The following is a 22,183-nucleotide window of genomic DNA, read 5'->3' as shown; positions in this document are numbered from 1 at the left end:
TGAAGGTTTTGCAAAACGAAACTGGATTGGTGCTGAGGGGTTTTAGACACACCTCCTTGATTAGTCACCACAGTGAGAAATCTCCCAGTACTGTGGTGATCAGGAAACAGACAACCAGGAAGTGTCCAGAGAGGAATTACAGCAACATCAAAGCAAAAACGAACAATGAGGACATGAAACCAGGACTGCAGTAGGGTAAATGAAGCTATTTAGCAAAAAAAAAATTCCTTTAGTGACCCTTTAACATTGAGTACGCCACCATATAGCAGGGGTAACTATACGCCGGAAAAAGCAGAATGCAAACGACGTAAAAAAGTGCGCCGGCCGGACGTACGTTCGTGGATCGCCGTAACTAGACAATTTGCATACTCGACGCAGAAATCAACGGAAACGCCACCTAGCGCCCGCCGAAAAAATGCACCTGAGATCCGACGGCGTACTAAGACGTACGCCTGTCGGATCGATCCCAGATGCCGTCGTATCTTGTTTTGTGGATACAAAACAAAGATACGACGCAGGAACTTTGAAATTAAAAGGCTTTCCTGATGATGCAGACTTGCGAAACGCGTAGAAGCCAGGTGGACAACGCACAGAGGGGGTACATCTGACCAGCGGAACCACAAGTGTAGCAGGAGCCGGGCGCGCAACCCAAAGACAAGCTGGTAAGCGGCTGTCCAAACCCGATACTGCCAAATACACCAGGTGCTGGTGATCGGGTGATCAGGCAACCTTGTGTTATCCAGCATCCTTATGCAAGCAAGCATCTTTATGCGATTTTAGGCATTTCTGTGAAAACAAGCCTCTCTGTGTGACCCAATATCCTTGGGTAATCAAGGACTCGTGTGATCAGGCAACCTTGTGTGATCCAGCATCTTTATGCAATCAAGCATTTTTTTGCGATTTTAAGCATTTCTGTGCAAATAAACCTCTCCGTGCGACTTAAGCACTTTAATGAGACCAAGCATCCTCATGCGACTATGTAAAAAACATGTAAACCCATACAGACAGAAACATGTATCTTTATGTGATCAACAATAAAACATGTTCTGTTATTGTTTTTACCCCACATGCATTTTGAACATTACGAACTCATGTATTTTATGCAAACATGTGGACTGGTAAAGAGGAAGTTATCCTCTGCAGATGTGCGTTTCCGCAATCATGCGATATAGCTGTTGTGCGTTAGCAATGTGCACCAGCAACTGTGCATCCCACAGTTGTGCGTTTAGTTAGCCTGAAACCAGCACCAGGATGAGGACCCTGTGGATGTTTATCTAGCAACCTAAAGGAATTTATTTTTTAAACCCCAAGGAGGAGACAGAGGCTCTGGCCGTCTAGGCTGAGGGAAGTTATATGCAGTATGAATCTCTGAAAAAGACTGCAGCTGAAACTCCAGAACTTGTGAGGCTTCTGATGGCTCCTCCTCGTTAGGTTGCATCTGTTCCCTGTCCTCTGACAGTGAACCTTCATCCTCATGTCTTTTAATCCCTTTGTTTGAGGATTTAGAGCAGGGAAAGGGGCACACCCCCCGGTTTCTGCTTCATGTGAGGATGCTGCGAATATAGCAGTTAACCTCTTATAGACCAACAAATGCAATGCAAAAAATGTCCAAACAGACATAGGCAGAGTGGCTGCAATGTTGGGGGAGGCTGCAATGCCTGACAGGGCTGATGGCTCAATATGTGGGCTGCCTCAAGTCTCTACAGGGGAGGATGGTATCATGCAAGCATGATAAGGGCCACCAGATTCAGGTGGCGATACCCTGGTGCCATTTTATATTCCTACCCCTGACCTTTTCTACAGGGAGACGAAAGTCCTAAGCTAAAAGCAAAGGGAACTTAACACAGGTGCATCAAGAGCTGAACTTACTCTAGCAAAAAACAATGCCTGCTTCTCTTCCGGTTTAAAGCTGGCCATACACCATACAATTATCTTATTCAATTTCCTTTAGATTTACCTTTTTTTTGATCCAACAAAATTTTATTTAGTTTGCAGAGGTACAAATTATACAAGGTCCCCTTAACATTGCGGGGACAAGATAACAACATATGTTAGGACATCCCGTACTCAGTGAGTATTTATAGGTAGGAGGTATAGCCCCCTCCCCCCAAACCGTTTCAAACAACACCATCCCGCAAAGTATCACCGTCCCCATCTCACCCCACATTGATGCCCAGAAGTCTATCCATCACAAGGTCTACCGGGGCTAGACCTGGTACATCCAACCACTTTGCCCACAATTTCTCAAATTTGTGGGTACTACCCCTGTGTTGATACACCACTTTCTCCATCCTCAGCACCAGCCCAATATTATTAATCCATTCAGCCAGAGTCGGAGGGGCCTCAGCCCTCCAGTGAACCATAATGAGTTTCCTGGCTTGGAACAGAACCCTGTGTATCGCCTCTCTGTCCGCTTCCTCCCATTCGTACTCCTCCAGAGCCCCCAAGAGACAAGCCCTCGGGTCCTGTGGAAGAGCCACGCCAAAAGTCGAATTTACTGTACTCACAACTCCCGCCCAATACGTGTGGAGCTTTGGGCATCTCCACAGCATATGGATCAGATCACCATGGTCTCTTTTGCACCTGGTACAGGTTGGATCAAGCTGAGGATTCATCTTATGGAGCCTGTGTGGGGTATAATAAGTGCGCAGCAAAATATATTGTGTGAGCCTCTGTGAAACATTTAGCGAGCATTTACCCACTGCCTGAAAGATTTCCTCCCATTGTTCCCCATCCAGTTCGCCCGCATCCGCCTCCCACCTTTCCCGTATCCTCAGGGGATGCTGCTTCATCACGTACTGTAGCAGAATGGCGTAGCACTGGGAAATAAAGCCTTTTGACGTCCCAGCATCCCCCAGAAGATCAAAAGCAGGGGTCGGCGACAGGCACCACTCAGAGGAGCGACCCTGTGCCGCCACTGCGTGCCTCAACTGCAGATAGGAGAAGTGCATAGTCTGGGGCAAGCCAAACGCCCCCTGCAGTGCAGAGAACGAGCGGAGCACCCCGTTACTGAATATGTGTGTGAGGTGCGTGATCCCATACTGTTTCCACCTGGCCCCGGACTGTAACTTGGCCAATTCAGTGTATGTGTCGTTCTGCCATATAGGGCTGTATTTCGTGTAACCCTCCGCATTTTGCACGTATTTGACCTTATTCCATACCTTCTGAATTAAGCTAAAAGTGGGGAGCTTCTTGTGCGGTTTAGCAAAGGCTTGCGCCTCCAATGCCTCAGGGATCGGCCTTCCGCCCACGGTGTGCTCCATAAGCTTCTGAGCCGAGGATCTCACCGCCGGCCGAAACATGCCAACCAGTTGCTGCATCTGAGCCGCCAAATAGTACAGCCAGGGGTTTGGCAGCGCCAATCCCCCGCCGTCTTTAGGTCTCTGCAGGTGTTCCAGTTTAATCCTGGGCGTCCTATCTTTCCATATGAGATCTCGGAAAATACTATTTACGGTATGAAAAACCTTCAGGGGTATAACCATAGGGGCGTTGTGTAGAAAGTACAACAGTTGCGGCATGAGTATCATCTTAATAAGATTCACCCTGCCGGCAACCGACAAGAATAGGGCCTTCCAAGTCTTAACTTTGTCTCTAAATTTCAGAAGTAAGGGAGAGATATTTAGATGTATGAAATCCCGTGGTTTAGCCGTGATCTGTACTCCCAGGTACTTAAAGGACAGAGTAACGGGTATGGGGCATACGGGGTTGATTATCTGCGTATCGTCGCCATCTAGTAAAAGTAGTGATGATTTTGCCCAGTTTATAAGCAAACCAGAGAACTGTCCAAACTCTGTAATTGCCACCATAGCTTCCCTGAGGGAGGGATCCGTGTCGCCCAACAGAAGGAGAGTGTCATCAGCATATAGCATCACTTTTTCCTGCATGTCACCATAGCAGAATCCAGTGATGCGGGGGTTAGCTCTGATGCCAATGGCCAACGGCTCGATAGCCAAGGCAAAGAGCAGGGGGGACAGGGGACATCCCTGTCGCGTCCCCCTCCTCAGTGCAAAGCTCCCCGACAAAGAGCCAAATGTCCGTATCGCCGCCTGCGGCTGACTGTACAGCAGCCGCACCCAGGAGATATAAACAGGGCCAAATCCAAATTTTTGCAACACGGTCCAGAGATAGTTCCAATCTATGCTATCAAAGGCCTTTGTAGCATCTAGGGACAGCAGTGCCCTACTACCCATATTATCCGCCCGTGCTTGCATGTTAAGGAACAGCCTCCTCAGATTAACCGCCGTGGACTTATTGGGCATGAACCCAGCCTGATCCCCATGAACCAAGGAAGTCACCACCCCATTCAGTCGAATGGCGAGCACCTTGGCCAATATCTTAATGTCACTCTGTAATAGGGAGATGGGGCGATAAGCCCCCGGGTCCACGGGATCCTTACCTGGCTTGAGTAACAGTACTATATTTGCTTTGGACATTGAAGGGGGCAAAGTCCCCCCCTCCCTGGCGCTGTTAAAGACTTTTAGAAGCTGTGGCAATAACACCTCGGGATATTGTTTGTACACCTCCATGGGCAACCCGTCCTCTCCCGGGGCTTTACAGTTAGGGAAAGCACTGACTGCCACCTGTAGCTCCTCGACAGTGATTGGTTTTTCTAACATGGTACGTTGGCTATCGGACAGCTCCGGGAAGACCATTTGGGCCAAATACCTCTCTAGATCCCCCTGGGTGTACATCGTGCCAGAACTGTACAGGGTCTCATAGAAACCCGCCAGTTCCTGCATAATCTGGTCTGGCTGAGAGACTACCCTTCCTGACCCCGATCTTATAGCCCCTATCGCAGGCGAGCGTTGATGTGAGTTTGCAATCCGCGCCAATATACGGCCGGTTTTCTCACCCTCCTCAAAGAACGCCTGCTTAGCAAAGAACCTCTTCTTCTCAGCCGACGAGGAGAGCAATTGCTGGTAGGCAGACTGAGCAGCCTGCCAGGCCTCTCTGGTCAGGTCAGAAGGATCAGCGACGTATACCCGCTCCATTTCCTGGACCCTGTTTTCCACTTCTATCAGTAGTGCAGCCGAGGCCCTCTTCACCTCATTCACTCCCCTTATAAGCAGGCCCCGAAAATACGCCTTGAAAGCATCCCAGTTTAACACATTCCGCTCCATTCCTTCCCCATCAGCAAAATACCTTCGTATGTCCTCCTCTATTTCCACATGGGAACTTATCAGCTTCAGCCAAAAGGCATTCAGCTTCCATGGTGCCTTAACCAAGCTCCCCTGCGGTGCCACGCAAAGCTGCACCACCAGGGCAGAGTGGTCCGACACACTGCGGGGTCTGTGTGATAGGTCCGCTATCAATGGAAGCATGCTCAAATTTCCCACCCCTAGGTCTATTCTTGATAGGCATCCATGTGTCTTCGAAAAGCACGTGAACTGCCTGACCCCGGGATTACGGTGTCTCCAGATATCCACCCAGCCCACCTCTTGCAACAACCGCGCCAGGGGAGTACTCCTAGCGAGGGCAGAGGGACCGGGGCCCGGGTGTCTATCCGCCACCTGGTCTAGACAACAGTTAAAGTCGCCAATCACGAGCAACGGAACATCCGGCTTACCATCCAAAAAGGAGAGGAGGAGCCGGAGCACCGCTGCCCTGAACGGCGGTGGGATATAAACACATGCTAAGACACATACCAAATTACCCATTTTGCAATGAATAAACACATAGCGACCTTCCGAGTCTATCATACTGTCAATTTCCTGAAAATCCAGAGCATTGTGCACTAATACACTCACCCCCCTAGAAAAGGAGGTGTGTGTAGAGTGATATGCCTTACCCACCCACCTGTATTTCAAAAAGCACACAGTTTCCGCTGTCAGGTGTGTTTCCTGAAAACAGATCACCCCTGGTAAAAATTTCCTCAGACACATAAATAACATCGTGCGTTTCAGTGGAGAGTGCATACCCCTCACATTCCAGGATACGATAGACACCTTAGCCATGTGTATCTTCCACTATCATCAAAAAACAGTATACTAGCGAGCAAACATATGTAGGCTGGCCCCTCTCTCGGGGGACAGGGCACTCCCCCATACCTGTTCTGTCCTGCACAGTTTCTCGCACAAGGGCTGAAGGCCCAAGTCTGGTGTGTTGTACCTCTTTCTTTGTATGGTGGCTGAAAAGATTAAAGTTAGTAAAACTTATGGACCGAACGGGTCCTAAAACTTCTTGGACCGCCAACAGGGCGGGTTCAACACTTTGTGCGACTAATCGTCGACTTACTCCAGTCACATCAACCATCAGCACAGTACACTTTACGTTTAGGTCAGCTCTTCTCGCTTTGTGTCGCCAATCATTGAGTCCCCCGGCCAAAGGGAAAAATAAAAAGATTCAATTAGGTAAAAAGTAGGAGATCCCCCCTAAACAGAAAAAGGGCCAACCGTTGAAGTATAATAACTCTTCCAACATGTGCATACTAGGTGCCTGGAGGCAAAACAGAAGATATAGCCTGGGACAAACTTGCTCATGTCTCACTCCCCTTCCTCCTGCACTCGGCGTTGCAAAGATTGCTCGTTCCGATCCAGCCATGACATGGCCTCCTTGGCAGATTCAAAGAACTGGGCTTGACCCCGCACCACCACCCGGAGCTTCGCAGGGTAAAGCATGGCATATGGGAGTTGCAGAGCTCGCAGCCGCCGTTTTACATCAAAGAATTTGGCCCTGCGCCTCTGTACTTCTTGTGAGAAGTCCGGGTAGAAGGACACCCGGACACCGTTATGTTGTATATTCGCTCGCTCCCGAGCCTGGCGCAGCACCGCCTCCCTGTCCCGGTAGTGAAGTAGTTTCGCCAGGATGGATCTAGGGGGGCCCCCCTGTTGCGGTGGGCGAGAGGGTACTCGGTGGGCCCTTTCCACTGCAAAAAATGGCGACAGTGCATTTTTGCCAAAAAGTTCAATCAGCCAGTTCTCCACAAACATGGTGGGGTCCTTGCCTTCCACCCTCTCTGGCAGACCCACTATACGAACGTTGTTTCGTCTGAGACGGTTCTCCATATCTTCCACCCTGTCATATGCGTCTCTAGCCATCTGCAAAGCAGCTCTGGTGTCTTGGGTCATGGGCTGCATCTGGTCCTCCACCTCACTGACTCTGCTTTCCACGGCAGTAGTACGTTCGCGGATTTTCTGCATATCCTGCCTCAGCAGTCCAAAATGTTCTTTCAGTGTGTCCACAGAAGCTGTACATTTATTTACTGCTTTGAGTATATCAGCCAGAGTGGGTTGCGCAGCATTCGCAGCCTGTGCGTCTGCGGCCTGCTCATCCTCAGGCCTGAGGCCTGCTTGATCTCCGTCCTCCTCCTCCCCCCAGTAAAGTGGGACACTGTCCTCCTGTGCTGCGGGCCTAGTGTGAGGCGCATCACCGAGCGGGACGGTTGTTCCGGCCCCCCCGTCCCAGTCATCTTCTGGGCATAATAAAGCATGTCCCTGGGGGGGTCCTTACCCTGGGTCTTAGCAGTCTTGCTGTGTTTGGGCCCCGTTCTGTCCGCTCCACGAGGCGTCCCTTTCCCAGCCAGCGCGGCGGCGCCATCTTGGATTTCCATCCCCGCTGCCTCCGATTGTCCTTTGCGGGTCATCCCCCTGGTGCAGAGCGCCGGTGGTGGTACCGCTATGATCCTGGGAGCACGGGCGTTCAGCATATGGTGGTGGTGAACCGGAATCGTGGCCGGGGGAGGATCGATACCGGATCAGCGCCGGGAGCTATGAGAGATGCGTCCTCTCACATGCCTGTCCTGGCCACGCCCCTTAGATTTACCTTTAACTGTGTAGTTGAAGGGCCTGCCTGGTTGCATACAAATTAAAAGTGTTTCGATTTGACCTTCTATTATATGGTTTTGGTAAATCTAAAGGAAATCTAAAGAAGAAAATTGTATAATGTATGGCCAGCCTTACACAGAGTGTGATGTCTGGGCATACAGCCAGGATAGCTAAAATTGCTGATTGGAGGAAAGACACACACCCCCTCTCATCATAGGCAGAGACTCTCAGAGGTGTTTTGTAACAGGGCCAGCTCCCTGATAATTTATAGTAACCTTTCCTAACAGAAATTTCAGGCTGCCTTTATCTGTTGTGTCTGAGAATTTGTCAGGAGTTATCAGGCCGATAACAGAGGAACCGGTCAGAAGAGAGCTATGGGACTTATCTCTTTGAAGAGAGATAACAAAATACTGCAGATATATGTGCCCAGCTCAAATTTCATAAATTGGGTTTACGTCCACTTTAAGGCCTTTAGCTGCCTGAGAAATTCTGACAGAGGGGGAAATCTGACAGAGGGGGAAATCTGACAGAGGGGGAAATCTGACAGAGGGGGAAATCTGACAGAGGGGGAAATCTGACGTAGTCAAATATAGAGCTAGAAAGGGATGCATAGATCAGTGTTAAAGCAGAAGTAAACGCTGCCCCTCAGATACTGTTAAAAAAAAGTATAATAAAGTATTACAACATATACATCTACATAATAACCACCATTTGCGTGTTTCTTACTTGTTCCATCAGTTTTAAAATCCATGCTTCCTGGGATATGCCAGCTACATTTTAAGTATGGTTTCCCGAGTCTGCATTGTAATATATAACTTCCACCCTTTCTTCTATTTCTAGCTGTAATCTCACACATGCTCAATGCTTTCTAAACCAAGCCTTGTTCTAGCTCCAGGATTGCTATGTACCACCCATCATAGCAGACCTGTTTGATGATTAAGGTCACAAGTGTATCAGGAACTTCTGAATGGGACTAAAATATTGTGGTGCCTTGGCACAGTGCTGTAGAGAGATGAACACAGCATGCTTATTAATGAACTTATGGCACAAAGAGCATGCCGTGAATCAGGCAGAAAATGCGCATGCTTGGGTGATGTCAATAAATAGAACGGGACAGATTACTAGCAAACGGAGGAGGAATAGTGACATCTACACACAGTGATTTGCACTGTATTCACTTCTTATTATAATGTGCAAAAGTTATGTGGGAGAGTTTACAACCACTGTAAAGTATATGGTCATGCTCTAGTGCAAGGAAAGCAGAGCCACTTTAAGCAGTGTGAGTGCTTTTGCAGGCCAGAGCTTTGTCACGGTCCAGTGTCCAATCACCTGAAGGTAGAAGCCTATGGCCTCGTACACACGACAGAGTTTCTCGGCAGAATTCAGCGAGAAACTCGGTCAGAGCCGGATTCTGCCGAGAAACTCTGTCGTGTGTACACTTTCAGCCCGATGGAGCCGCCGAGGAACTCGGCGAGAAAATAGAGAACATGTTCTCTATTTTCTCGTTGTTCTATGGAAGAACTCGGCCCGCCGAGCTCCTCGGCGGCTTCAGGGCTGAACTCGCCGAGGAACTCGATGTGTTTGGCACGTCGAGTTCCTCGGCCGTGTGTACGAGGCCTACAGACCCAGGGTCTGAATATCCTGCCTGTGTCCTGCACTGTATGATTAAAGTAAAACTAAAATTAAAGGGGTTGTAAATAATTTTTTTTTTTTTTTTTTTTAAACAAACATGTTCTACTTACCTCCACTGTGCAGCTCGTTTTGCACAGAGTGGCCCCGATCCACGTCTTCTGGGATCCCTCGGTGGCTGTCTCTGGTCCTCCCCGCAAGAACTCCACACATTCATGTGAGCTCCCTCGCATTGTGTGGAGTCCTTGCGGGCACGCTCCCGTGATACAGCGAGCGGCCATAGCCGCTCACTGTATCACTCGGCCCCACCCCTCGGCGCGCCGCGTCATTGGATGTGATTGACAGCAACTCCAGCCAATGGCTGCGCTGCTTTCAATCCATACGCTCTAGCCAATCAACGGCCAGGCTGAGTGGCGAAGAGGATGTCTGGGCCGAGCGAAAGGACTTTCGAGGGGTCAGGTAAGTATAACGGAGGTCCGGTATTGTCGGAATTTTTTTTACCTTAATGCATTAAGGTGAAAAAACTTTTACCTTTACAACCCCTTTAAAGGCAAAAAAAATTGTTTTTAGTTTTGAATAGAGTGGAGAGGGATTAGAGCCCCTGTCAAGAGATTCACCCTCTCAATTTGTCCTGTTTACCATTATCACCAACGTAAAAGTAAAAGAAAAAGAAAATCCCAAATTTTGGGTTGTCTACAGAAAAGTAATAGAAGGGAAATCTTCCAGTGGGGACACTAGGTCTGGTGACCTGGGGGTCCCCAAGGAATTCCCTTACTTTTAGGCATTTCCTCTCACTTCCTGCTTGGCTAAGTGACAGGAAGTGATGAAAAATCTCTGCAATCGGACACAAATGGGTGGAAAAAAATCTGACGGGTTATAACCCTCCCTTGCTCTATCCATAATGAGTTTCTTGCTGCAATATTCACCTGCTGTCCAGAGATTTTCCACACTTTCTGGGCCAGATCCTCATAGCGAGTACGCCTGCGTATCTACTGATACGTTGGCGTACTTTCAAATTACCCGCGTTGTATCTTTAGTTTGAATCCTCAAACCAAGATACGACGGCATCTGGGTTCGATCCGACAGGCGTACGGCTTCGTACACTATCGGATCGTAGATGCAATACTTTGGCGTCCGCTGGGTGGAGTTTGCGTCGTTTTCCGCGTCGGGTATGCAAATTAGCTTTTTCCGACGATCCACGAACGTACGCGCGGCCGTCGCATTCTCTTACTTCGTCTCTAGTCGGCTTTTTCCGGCGTATAGTTAAAGCCGCTATTTTGCAGCGTATAGATAGACTTGCCATGTTAAGTATGGCCGTCGTTCCCGCATCGAAATTTGAATTTTTTTTTTTTGCGCAAGTCGTCCGTGAATAGGGATAGACGTGAATTACGTCTAAGTTAAAAAAATTACGCCGTTGCGACGTCATTTCGCGCAATGCACGGCGGGAAATTTCGAAACGGAGCATGCGCAGTTCATTCGGCACGGGGACGCGCTTCATTTAAATGAATCACGCCCCCTACCCGCCGATTTGAATTACGCGCCGAGAGATACACTACGCCGCCGTAACTTACGGCGCAAATTCTTTGTGGATTCAAAGAATGAAAAAGTAAGTTACAGCGGCGTATTGTATCTCTGATACGCTGCGCCTATCTAAATGTATGTGAATCTGCCCCTCTATCTCTAGATGCCCAGCATCATTCAACCCACCTTGTGAAATAAGGTCATCCTGTGACTGGATGATTTTTCATCTTAACAGCATGCTTTTTGGCAGCACCAATTTTTTTGCATCTCTGTACTGATTTTGCCTCTCACACTCCAGCTCTGTTGTACATGGACTACAAGAGGCTGATACAGGTCAAATTTAGATAAGGATGATAATGAGTATCAATTACAGAGCTGCAGTACTTTTAGTCTTCTATAACTGCATGGCATCAGTTTTAACCTTACTTTGGTAAGTTTAATCCACCAATCGCATGTCTGTGAATGCTATAATAAAATGGAGGATGTTCTGCTCGAGTATCATTCTTTAGACGTTTAGGAACCATGTTCATGTGCTGCCGTTTTCTTTTACCTAGAAAAGAAAAAAAAAATTCAGAAAACAGCACACAAAAAAATGTGTACAAAAGCCCCAGATGAAAGTTTTTAAGTAAAATGCCAAAAAACCATCAGACACAAAATGGCCACCCACAATCAAACACTGATATAAACCCAAAATTAGGATGACACTTCAGATCATAGGGATAGCAGAAATTTTTATATACAAACATATTTAGTTTTGAATGTTCTCACAGCTGTGGGCTGAGAATTTCGACTATTGGATCAAAGTTTAACTACTTAAGGACCTAGCCTGTTTTTCAAACATCAAAAACAAGTATTTTTGCTAGAAAATTACTTAGAACCCCCAAATATTATATATTGTTGTTTGTCTAACACCCTAGAGAATAAAATGTCGGTCATAGCAATACTTTTTGTCACACCGTATTTGTGCAGCGGTCTTACAAGCGCACTTTTTTTGGCAAAAATTCAAGTAAAAATAAAATTGTAATTAAAAAAATATACAACAGTAAAGTTAGCCCAATTTTTTTTATATTGTGAAACTTAATGTTACACAGAGTAAATTGATACCCAACATGTCACGCTTCAAAATTGCGCCCGCTCGTGGAATGGCGTCAAACTTTTACCCTTAAAAATCTCCAAAGGCAACGTTTAAAAAATTCTACAGGTTGCTTGTGTTGAGATACACAGGAGGTACAGGGCTAGAATTATTGCTCGAACGATTGTGGTGATACCTCACTTGTGTGGTTTAAACACCGTTTTTATATGCGGCGCTACGCACGTATGCATTCGCTTCTGCGCGCTTTAAAAATTTGGGTCACTTTTATTCCTAATACAAGGAATGTAAACATCCCTTGTAATAGAAAAAAGCATCCTCTTAAAGCGGTCCTCCACCCTAAAGTGGAGTCCCGCTGATCGGAACCCTCCCCCCCTCCGGTGTCACATTTGACACCTTTCAGGGGGGAGGGGGGTGCAGACACCTGTCTAAAGACAGGTATTTGCACCCACTTCCGGCCACACGCTACGGGCGAAAGACGGGCATTCCGTCACATCCCGTCTGTCGCCCGTTGTGTGCTGGGAACACTCGGCTCCCAGCACACAGCGTGTGAGCCAATCGGCGGGCGCAGCGCGACTCGCGCATGCGCCGTAGGGAACCGGGCAGTGAAGCCGCAGCGCTTCACTTCCTGGTTCCCTCACCGTGGATGGAGGGGGGAGCAGCAGGGTGACGAGCGATCGGCTCATCCTCTGCTGCGATCACCGCTGGACTCCAGGACAGGTAAGTGTCCTTATATTAAAAGTCAGCAGCTGCAGTATTTGTAGCTGCTAGCTTTTAATATATTGTTTTAGTGGCACATCCGCTTTAAATATGGGATCTGGGGTCAAAAAGACCTCAGATCTCATATTTAGACTCAAATACAATAAAAATGTCATTTGAATAAATGACAAAAAAATGTGCCTTTAACCACTTAAGCCCCGGACCATTATGCAGCTAAAGGATCAGGCCCCTTTTTGCGATTCGGCACTGCGTCGCTTTAACTGACAATTGCGCGGTTGTGCGACGTGGCTCCCAAACAAAATTGACGTCCTTTTTTCCCCAAAAAAAAATGGAGATTTATTTTGGTGGTATTTGATCACCTCTGCGGTTTTTATTTTGTTGCGCTATAAACAAAAATAGAGCGACAATTTTGAAAAAAATTCAATATGTTTTACTTTTTGTTATAATAAATACCCCCCAAAAATATATATACATTTTTTTCCCCTCAGTTTAGGCCGATACGTATTCTTCTACATATATTTGGTGAAGGGGTTAACCTCTAGGGGGTGCTGTAGGGGTTGTGTGCCCTAGTGTGCGATTCTTACTGTAGGGGGGCGTGGCTGGAAGTGTGACGTCATTGATCGTCATTCCCTATGACAGGGAACAGACTATCACTAATTAGGAAGAACGGTGAAAGGTTTGTTTACACTTTCCTCTCCCTGTTCTTCAGCTCTGTGACCCGATAGCGGGACACCGGCGGCGATCGGGTCCGCTGGTCCCGCAGGCGCGGTCACGGTGCTTCGGGAACGGGTCGCGAGCGCCCCCATGACCCACGGCTGGGTTCTTAAAGGGGACATACCTGTACGCCCTTGTGCCCAGCCGTGCCGTTCTGTCGACGTATATCGTCGTGCGGCGGTCCCCAAGTGGTTAAGCCATATGGGCAGAAGTGACGTTTTGACCCTGCTTTGGTATAGAGAGGGGTGGGGGCCATCTTCCCCTCACTCGTCTCCATACCCAGCAAGGAAGAGGACCTGATCGCCTCCTCGGGAGATGGGGGGGCCCCTCTCCCGTCGCGATAATGGTGATCTTGCGGCGAATCCGTCGCAGAGACCACCATTACCGTTTACAGGACCGCTCACTGAAGAGATGGATACCTCAGTTGTGGCAGCAGCTGCTGCCGTTACCGAGATATCCATCTTTAAAGTGCCGACGTATATATACAGTGGGCGGTCCTTAAGTGGTTAAACTAGGTGGTGCCAACAGGGCGACCCATGGCTTGAAATTCAAGCCATGTATGGTCTCTTCTTGAAATCTAAAATATATAGTGCTAGGCTAATTACTCTAATTTGTGGTATGCATATGCTGTGTGTGAGAAATTACCTGATAATATGACAATTTTGTAAAAAAAAAAAAAGTTTGAAAACCATTGTGGGAAAAAATTACAACTTCAAAAAACTCACAATGTCTCTTTCTAAATACCTTGGAATGTCTACTTTCCAAAAAGAGGTAATTTGGGGGGTATTTGTACTTTCCTGGCATGTTGGAGTCTTAAGAAATTAGATATGCCATCAGTACATCAGGTGTGATAAATCTTCAGTGACTGGCACCATCAGTTTGTGGACTCTATAACTTTCACACCGGCCAAATAATATACACCGATTTAGATTATTTTTACCAAAGATATGTAGCGGTATAAATTTTGGGCAAAATTTATGAAGAAAAATTACAAAATTGTCAGTCTTTTGTTTATAGCGCAAAAAAATAAAAACTGTGGAGGTGATCAAATAGCCCTAAAAGAAAGCTCTATTTGTGGGGGAAAAAAAGACAACAATTTTTATTTGAGTACAGTGTCGCAGGACAATTGTCCGTTAAAGCAACGCAGTGCTGTATTGCAAAAAATGGCCTGGTCGGGAAGAGGGTAAAACCTTCCGGTGCCCCAGTGGTTAAAGGCACAGGGACGCACGTGATGACCGGCATGAGCACAATGGCAGTAAAGGCATCCCGTGTGTCCCTGCACCCAATTTGTCCAACTGTAGAAAAAAGTGGAAAGCACCCCAATCTATAACTGGCCTTTGCAGCAAGGAGCACATGGAAGGGCAATGCACATCACAAAGAAAAGATTTCCCAGCGCACTCACCAACTGTTTTTAATAGGGTTGTCCCGATACCACTTTTTTAGGACCGAGTACAAGTACCGATACTTTTTTTCAAGTAGTCGCCGATACCGAACACCGATACTTTTTTTAAATGTGTCCCCAAATGCAGCCATGTCCCCCCCCATATGCAGCCATGTCCCCCACATATGCAGCCATGTCCCCCACATATGCAGCCATGTCCCTCTAGCCATGTCCCCCACATATGCAGCCATGTCCCTCCAGCCATGTCCCTCACATATGCAGCCATGTCCCTCTAGCCATGTCCCTCACATATGCAGCCATGTCCCTCTAGCCATGTCCCTCACATATGCAGCCATGTCCCTCTAGCCATGTCCCTCACATATGCAGCCATGTCCCTCTAGCCATGTCCCTCACATATGCAGCCATGTCCCTCTAGCCATGTCCCTCACATATGCAGCCATGTCCCTCTAGCCATGTCCCTCACATATGCAGCCATGTCCCTCTTGCCATGTCCCTCACATATGCAGCCATGTCCCTCTAGCCATGTCCCTCACATATGCAGCCATGTCCCTCTAGCCATGTCCCTCACATATGCAGCAATGTCCCTCTAGCCATGTCCCTCACATATGCAGCCATGTCCCTCTAGCCATGTCCCTCACATATGCAGCAATGTCCCTCTAGCCATGTCCCTCACATATGCAGCCATGTCCCTCTAGCCATGTCCCTCACATATGCAGCAATGTCCCTCTAGCCATGTCCCTCACATATGCAGCAATGTCCCTCTAGTCATGTCCCTCGATGCGGCGTCGCGATGCGGCGGCAGCGGCGGGGGGGGGGAAAGAGGGGGGAAAGTATTCTATTTAGGTATCGGGGGTATTTGCGCGAGTACGAGTACTCCCGCAAATACTCGGTATCGGTCCCGATATCGATACTGGTATCGGTATCTGGACAACCCTAGTTTTTAACGTAAACTGTTAGACAGGGCCACTCCGGTTGTTTTGTAGGCTGGTCGGTAAGTGTGCTGGGAAATCTCCCTCATTCTGATAAGTAGGGGCACGCCATCACAGAGAGGGCTTGGAGTCAGACATGGCTGGCTTGGAGGTCCACGTCTTCTATTAAAAGTGTGTTCCAGACCCAGACTTGAAACTTAAGGCCTGAGAGGAAGGAAATTTTTTTTCCCAGTTTCTGGGGTAGAAAGTTTACATGCAGAAGGGCATGCCTTATTTTCCTGGGAGGGAGACTAGTCTTACCACCTGTGACCTCCTTGATGTACTGGTATGTGCCTTAGGAGAGACCAAACAGGCATTCTATCTCAGTCGATGGACAGGAAAGAGATTAGATGAGAGAGGGGTGGGTTATATAAGCAAAGTCCCTGCAGCTTTCTTTTTACCAGTGTCTGGTCACCTAAAAAGGTAGCTAGCTATACATAACCCATGGTTAAAAGACTAAATTCATGTGTCCTCTACTGGAAGACAATGAACATTTCTGCCATCACTAAGGTGTAGCTGCATTAATTTTTTCCAGACGTTTTCCACTTTTATTTTCATTTCTGTGTTATGCACAATTTCAATTGTGCATAACACAATTCCTGTTCCGAGCTGGCCAAGTTAACTTATCCACTGTATCTCTGAAGGGAGCCATACTTGTCATCAAGACTGGATATCAAATACATTTCAAAAACAAAGTCAGAACTATGGTACCAAACATAGGCTGCTAGCAACAATAAGGACTGATAGCCATGTCCTGATGGGTGTGTGTGTATGTGTAATATATATATATATATATATATATATATATATATACACACACACACATACATTATATATATATATATATATATATATATATATATATATATATATATATATATATATATATATATATATATATATATATATATATATATATATATATATATATATATATATATATATATACACACACACACACATATATACATATATACATACATACACACACACACACACACACACACACACATACAATTGCAGCACCACCAAAATAAATGCGCATAAATAACAAAAAATAAATATGTGAACTGAATAAAAAAAAAATTGCAATATGGGAATGCAAATATACTCTAACCAATAGTGTCATAAAACACATATATAAAAACTAGTTTATGGTGAAAAAAACTTTAATTATAGAATAAAACAAACCAACGTCCCCTTGTCAGAACACAACAGCTTAGCAGGGGAGATTTCTGTACGAACGTTGGATTGTTGGTATAGCAGCTCCGACCGGAGCTGACAGTTATTTTTTTTCATTCAACCCAAAAACTTCATAGGTCCGGATTCACGTAGCACTTACGCTGGCGTATCTCGATATACGCCGCGTAAGTGTAACTGTGTGCCGTCTTATCTGTGCGCCGTGCCCACAAAACTAGATACACCTGAAAATAGGCTTCCTACGACCGACGTAACTTTCCTACACCGGCGTATCGTAGGCGCATATTTACACTGGGCGCATTTGCCGCTCCCATTGATTTTGTATTCAAATATGCAAATTAGGGAGATATGGCGTGCGCCCGGCGCAGGCTATGCGCGGTGCACGCAAGTCCAACGTCCGGCCTAAAGTTATATCACATAAAGCAGGAGTAACTCAGCACCAGACGTGCACAGGTCAGCTGGACAGCAGCTGCAGCAACACCGTTACGGACGAGCTGAGCAACCACACTTGCAGGACAACACCTGTATGCCAACATGCCAGGCAGGGCCGCCATCAGGAATTATGGGGCCCCTTACACAGCTTCAGGCATGGGCCTGGGAGGGGGGGGGGGGTGTGCTGCCGCAAATTGAGAAAGACGAAATAAAGAAAAATATATTTAAAAAAGGAACTAAAAAGAATAGAAAACTAAATGTAAAAATATCAAAAAAATGTTTTTAATAAAAGTCCACCATGCAGAACTTGGGAGCAGCAACGCCACGCCAAGGCCCCAAATGCTGTTGCTGTCCATTCATACCACATTCACATGGTCGTGGGGATAACCTCTCCCCGACGACCCAAGGTGACACACCTTGCTGGCAAGCATGTCACCCACATTCACACACCAGTCACACTGTAGCCTGCACTACTGACCGTGCGCAGTCACTACAAAAAAAAGCTCATAACCTGAGCAAACAAAAACAAAAAGCTCATAACCTGAGCAAAGAAAATAAAAAAAGGCACTCATTTGCCCTGTCGTGGGCCACGCATGGTGCCACGGCTCCGGCTCCTCAGTTGTCTGGGGGGAGCCTCGGGTGGGGGGGGGAGGCATCAGGAGGAGGATCATCCCCAGGTCTGCCACTCCTGGCAAGTGCTGGCTGCCTGCCCTCCAACGCCAGGGCAATGCGGGTGAGGACCGCGTTAGTCTGCGCCTGCATCCGCAGCTGGCGGGTGGTGGTGTGCCGCTGGTGGCGCCTCGTCTGCCTCCCCTCCGCCTCGATGGCAGCAGTATTGGCCTGTACAGCCACTGCCAGGCTCTTTACCTCTGCCTGATGTTGTGGCCTGCAGCTCCCCAACGCAGGTGACCAGAGCAGCGCAGTTACCACTCACATCCTACAGGCTGTCAGTTATCTGGGCCGAGGAGGCCATGCTGCCTGCCACATGGCGCAGGTCCCCCGTCAAAGCACCCATATGGTGGGTCTGGCGGGCCTGTTCCCTCGCAAGATTTTCCTGGAGGGATTCAGGAACACCCCTTCTCTTGCGCATAGCCTTCCTGGGGGCAGGAGAGGCTTGGGCCGTCTGTACGGGGAGGCCCTTGAGGGGCTTCCCCTGATGGGGGAGGAGCTTCCCATGATGGGGGAGGAGGGTGAGGGGCTTCCCCTGATGGGGGAGGAGGTTTGGGAGGGTCCAGGGATGAGGCTCTCCTCCTCGAGGTACACACATCCCTCAAGGTCCCCATGCTCCTCCTCAACTTCCTCTAGAGGAGAGGTGTGAGCACACTCCGCCGGGGATGGCGTGGGTCGTCCAGCAGCTGACGGGCCCGCTCCCTCCAGCACATCTGTGGATGACACAAAACATTCACATGTTGGTGGACCCACACACTTGTCACATGTTCCCTTGCACCCCCTCACATGCTACACACCAGATAGGGGATAAAACACACTTACCTGTCCTCAAGGCCTGGTCACCGGAGTCAAAGCCCTCCATCTGCTCCCTCTCCAGACATTGGGCGATGATCTCCTCCTCATCCGTCAACCGCAGAGCAGAGGCTGGTCCTCCTCCCGTGCCCCTGGCGTGTCTCCTCATAAGGGCCAGCTTGTCCCGGACCCGATGTCTCATGTCATTAATCTTTATACTTATATCGTCGGGGGTCCTGGTCTAATTCCCAATGGCATTGACCTCCAGGGTGATCTCCTCCAGGATCTCCCTCTTACATGCCCTGCTGGTCCTGGCACTGTGGGCACCATGGAGGTACTTATTGAATTTGGCTATAACCGAAATCAGGACATCCCTCTCCTCCTTCGAAAAATTCCTCTTCCTCCTCTCCTTGCCAACATTTGCAGCTGCCATCGCTCAGCAAAAGTACCTTGCTTTAGGGGGGGAAACAAGCAGGATGTACTTTTGCGCCGGACGGGCGTATGGCTGTGCGTATTTATGCGCTCGGCATAAGCCGGTGGGCTGGCGTTTTCCAGGAAGTTGCGCCAGCGTAGTTGTGAGCATGCGCACAGGGGTGCGGTCATATGTCCGCGTCACTGCACATGTGCCGCTCATGATAGGCCGGCCGTAAAACACTGCTCCACTCTCGGACCATCATTTGCATGGGGTCACACCCACCTTCCACGGCTTACGCCTACAAATTTACGTTACGCTGGCGCAACGTTGGGAGCATTTGCTTTGTGAATTCCATGCTTGCCTCTCCACGCTGCGCCGGCGTAGTGTAAAAAAGATACGCTACGGCGGCATAAATATGCGCCGATGTATGTGAATCCGGGCCAGAGTGTGTACCAATAATTCAAATAAATCCAAACATCCGTCTCTTTGCTTATCTCGATTACGTAGAAAAGAGGGTGATAGAATTAGCAGTTTACAGAACAAACATATTTTTTTGCTTTCAGTTCAGCATTTCTGGCAAGATCAACAGGTGTTTGTGCATGCATCTTAGGAATGCAATGTAACATTTTTGTTCTTGGGTTTAGTTATACTTTCAAGTATAAAAAAAATCTGAATGTGATAAGTATCCTGGAAATAAAACTGTATACGAACAAGGAACATTTTGTATTTTCAGTTACAAAGTAACATTTAAAAAAATCTGTGAAAGTTACATACCAGGTTCTGACAATACATCTGTACCTGGAACTTTAATTAAAACTCCACTTTCTTCTGCAAGAGAGATCATAAGGTCACATAGCTTTATTAATATAAAGTAAAAGAAAACACAACATGATCAGCATCAGTTCTATCACACAAAGTAAAAACAAAAAAAAGGACAACCAACCATGAAAACTCAGGCCTTTTACATCAGTTTCTACATCCATATTCAGTTCAGTCTATATCCGTATACATCATACATGGCACTGGTCTTTTAAGTAACAAAGGGGGACCTTGTCTTACCCGTCTTCAATGCTGGTCCCCATATAGGGTCCAGACTGTGCATGTGGTGAGTGTACCCCTGAAAGAATCTTCAGGGTCTGGGCTCCATAAGGATAGATCACAGCCGTGGTGCATAGCACCCTGAGGCTGACTACCTGTGTTGCACAAAGTGCAGAGGTATGGGATCCAGGGCCCAAAGCAAAATTACAGGCCATCCCTATGGCGTTGGGTTGGGGGAAGGTTCCCAAGGTTTTACAGAGGATACACCAATCCGGATGCACTGTTTTTATGTGGTATTAGAAGAGTTAACTGAAAAATCTAAAGATAAAATAAACTAGTTTAAACTAGCCAAGAGTGATTTTTCAGTACGTTAGAGGAGGTCTATTACCTTCGGGCAGTAGCAAAAAATTGAGGACTCACAAAGTGTGGTATGGTTATAGGGAAGGTGAGCAGGGAGCATGTCCTCAAAAGCTTTTTAACAAGAAACTATACTGTACAATTTATGTAGGAGATTTTAAGTGCCACATTCCCCAGCATAGTATAGGTTAAATGCTCAAAGTCTAGGGGGGGGGGGGGTGTAAAGCAGAGGAACTTCTCGTTTTTTACTCCTGCAGACTTCTTCCCAACTGGTTCTCAAATGGAAAAAGCATTTCTCTTCTCTGGCCACTCCCTGTAAGACATAACATACAATGCAGACAAACAGTTCTGCATTGTATTTGACAACATTTAGAGACTGCTCACATTCTGGGGTTGGAGTGGATCAGTGGAGAGCCAGTATGTCGGGAGACTGAGAAGTAAGGTAAAAAAAAAAATGAAAGGCTGTCCGAGTTCTTTAAGCTTTTAAGGCTTACAAAAGGATTTCTATGGGAAAGAATTTACAAACAGAACAAATTCAGCTCCACTGGTATTCTCACAGCATTCTGCCATCATCAGTGCAAGATTACTGAAATGTAAGCTAGTATGGTAGGCTAGGATCTGCAGATCTCTCTTGTAATTAATGTGTGTTCATAGGTTTTCTTTATGAAAAACACTAAAAAGAATGGTGTTCATGGTAGGTCAAAAGAAAAAGAACAGAAAGTTTCACTACTCCAAATAGCCCCCCCCCTTTTTTTTTACAGTACAAATCAAAATATTCTGCACACAGATGAGACAAAAGTTAAACTATCCAGATTTGCAGAAAAAAGTGCTGTATAGGAAACTAAAACCTCATACCAGCTATAAGCAACAGTACATGGGGGGAACCATGGTGTGGAACTGCCTCAGGGGCTGGAGGATTTACAATTGCAAGGACCAAAACATTAAAGTTGTATGAAATATATCTAAAGCAGAATTTTGATGCATCAATCTGTGGTATAAAATGCAAACAGAATATGCAATATAGCAAGGATCCAAAACACAGGGGGTAAACCAACAATGGAGTAGATACAGCAGTAGAAATTCCATATTTAAAATTGGTGAAATGTTGAGGTGTAGTTAGAGGCAAGGGCCCGGATTCATGTAGCACTTACACCGACGTATCTCGAGATACGCCGCGTAAGTGTAAATGTGCGCCGTCATATCTGTGCACCGTGCCCACAGAACTAGATACGCCTGAAAATAGGCTTCCTACGACCGACGTAAGATTCCTACGCCGTCGTATCGTGGGCGCATATTTACGCTGGCCGCAAGGGGCGCTTCCATTGATTTACGATTTACGCCCGGCGCATTAATATACGCGGTTTACGTAAGGCTTACGTCCGGCGTATAGTTATTCCCCAAATGTATGGACCAGGGAACAGCCGTCGTATTTTACGTTGTTTACGTAGTAGTACGTGAATAGGGATGGCCGTA

At 47.2% G+C, this 22,183-nt stretch overlaps 1 protein-coding gene across 3 annotated transcripts in view; it reads right to left on the bottom strand.

The window, feature by feature from the left end:
* Nucleotides 1–22,183, bottom strand: part of TRMT1L (tRNA methyltransferase 1 like) — a 281,542-nt gene that overhangs the window by 1,064 nt on the left and 258,295 nt on the right. For 2 of the 3 annotated variants that reach the window (XM_040331220.1, XM_040331222.1), the window contains 2 exons: nt 20,090–20,143; nt 11,340–11,463 (listed from right to left, as the gene is read on the bottom strand). In XM_040331220.1, coding sequence (XP_040187154.1) covers nt 11,340–11,463; nt 20,090–20,143 — 178 coding nt within the window. The remainder of the gene's footprint in view (nt 1–11,339; nt 11,464–20,089; nt 20,144–22,183) is intronic. The other variant, XM_040331221.1, reaches the window with a different exon arrangement.

The sequence above is a fragment of the Rana temporaria genome, chromosome 12 (assembly GCF_905171775.1).
Source record: "Rana temporaria chromosome 12, aRanTem1.1, whole genome shotgun sequence".
NCBI lineage: Eukaryota > Metazoa > Chordata > Amphibia > Anura > Ranidae > Rana > Rana temporaria.
The sequence above is the reverse complement of the archived record's forward strand: the minus strand, read 5'-3'. Positions and strand labels throughout refer to the sequence as shown.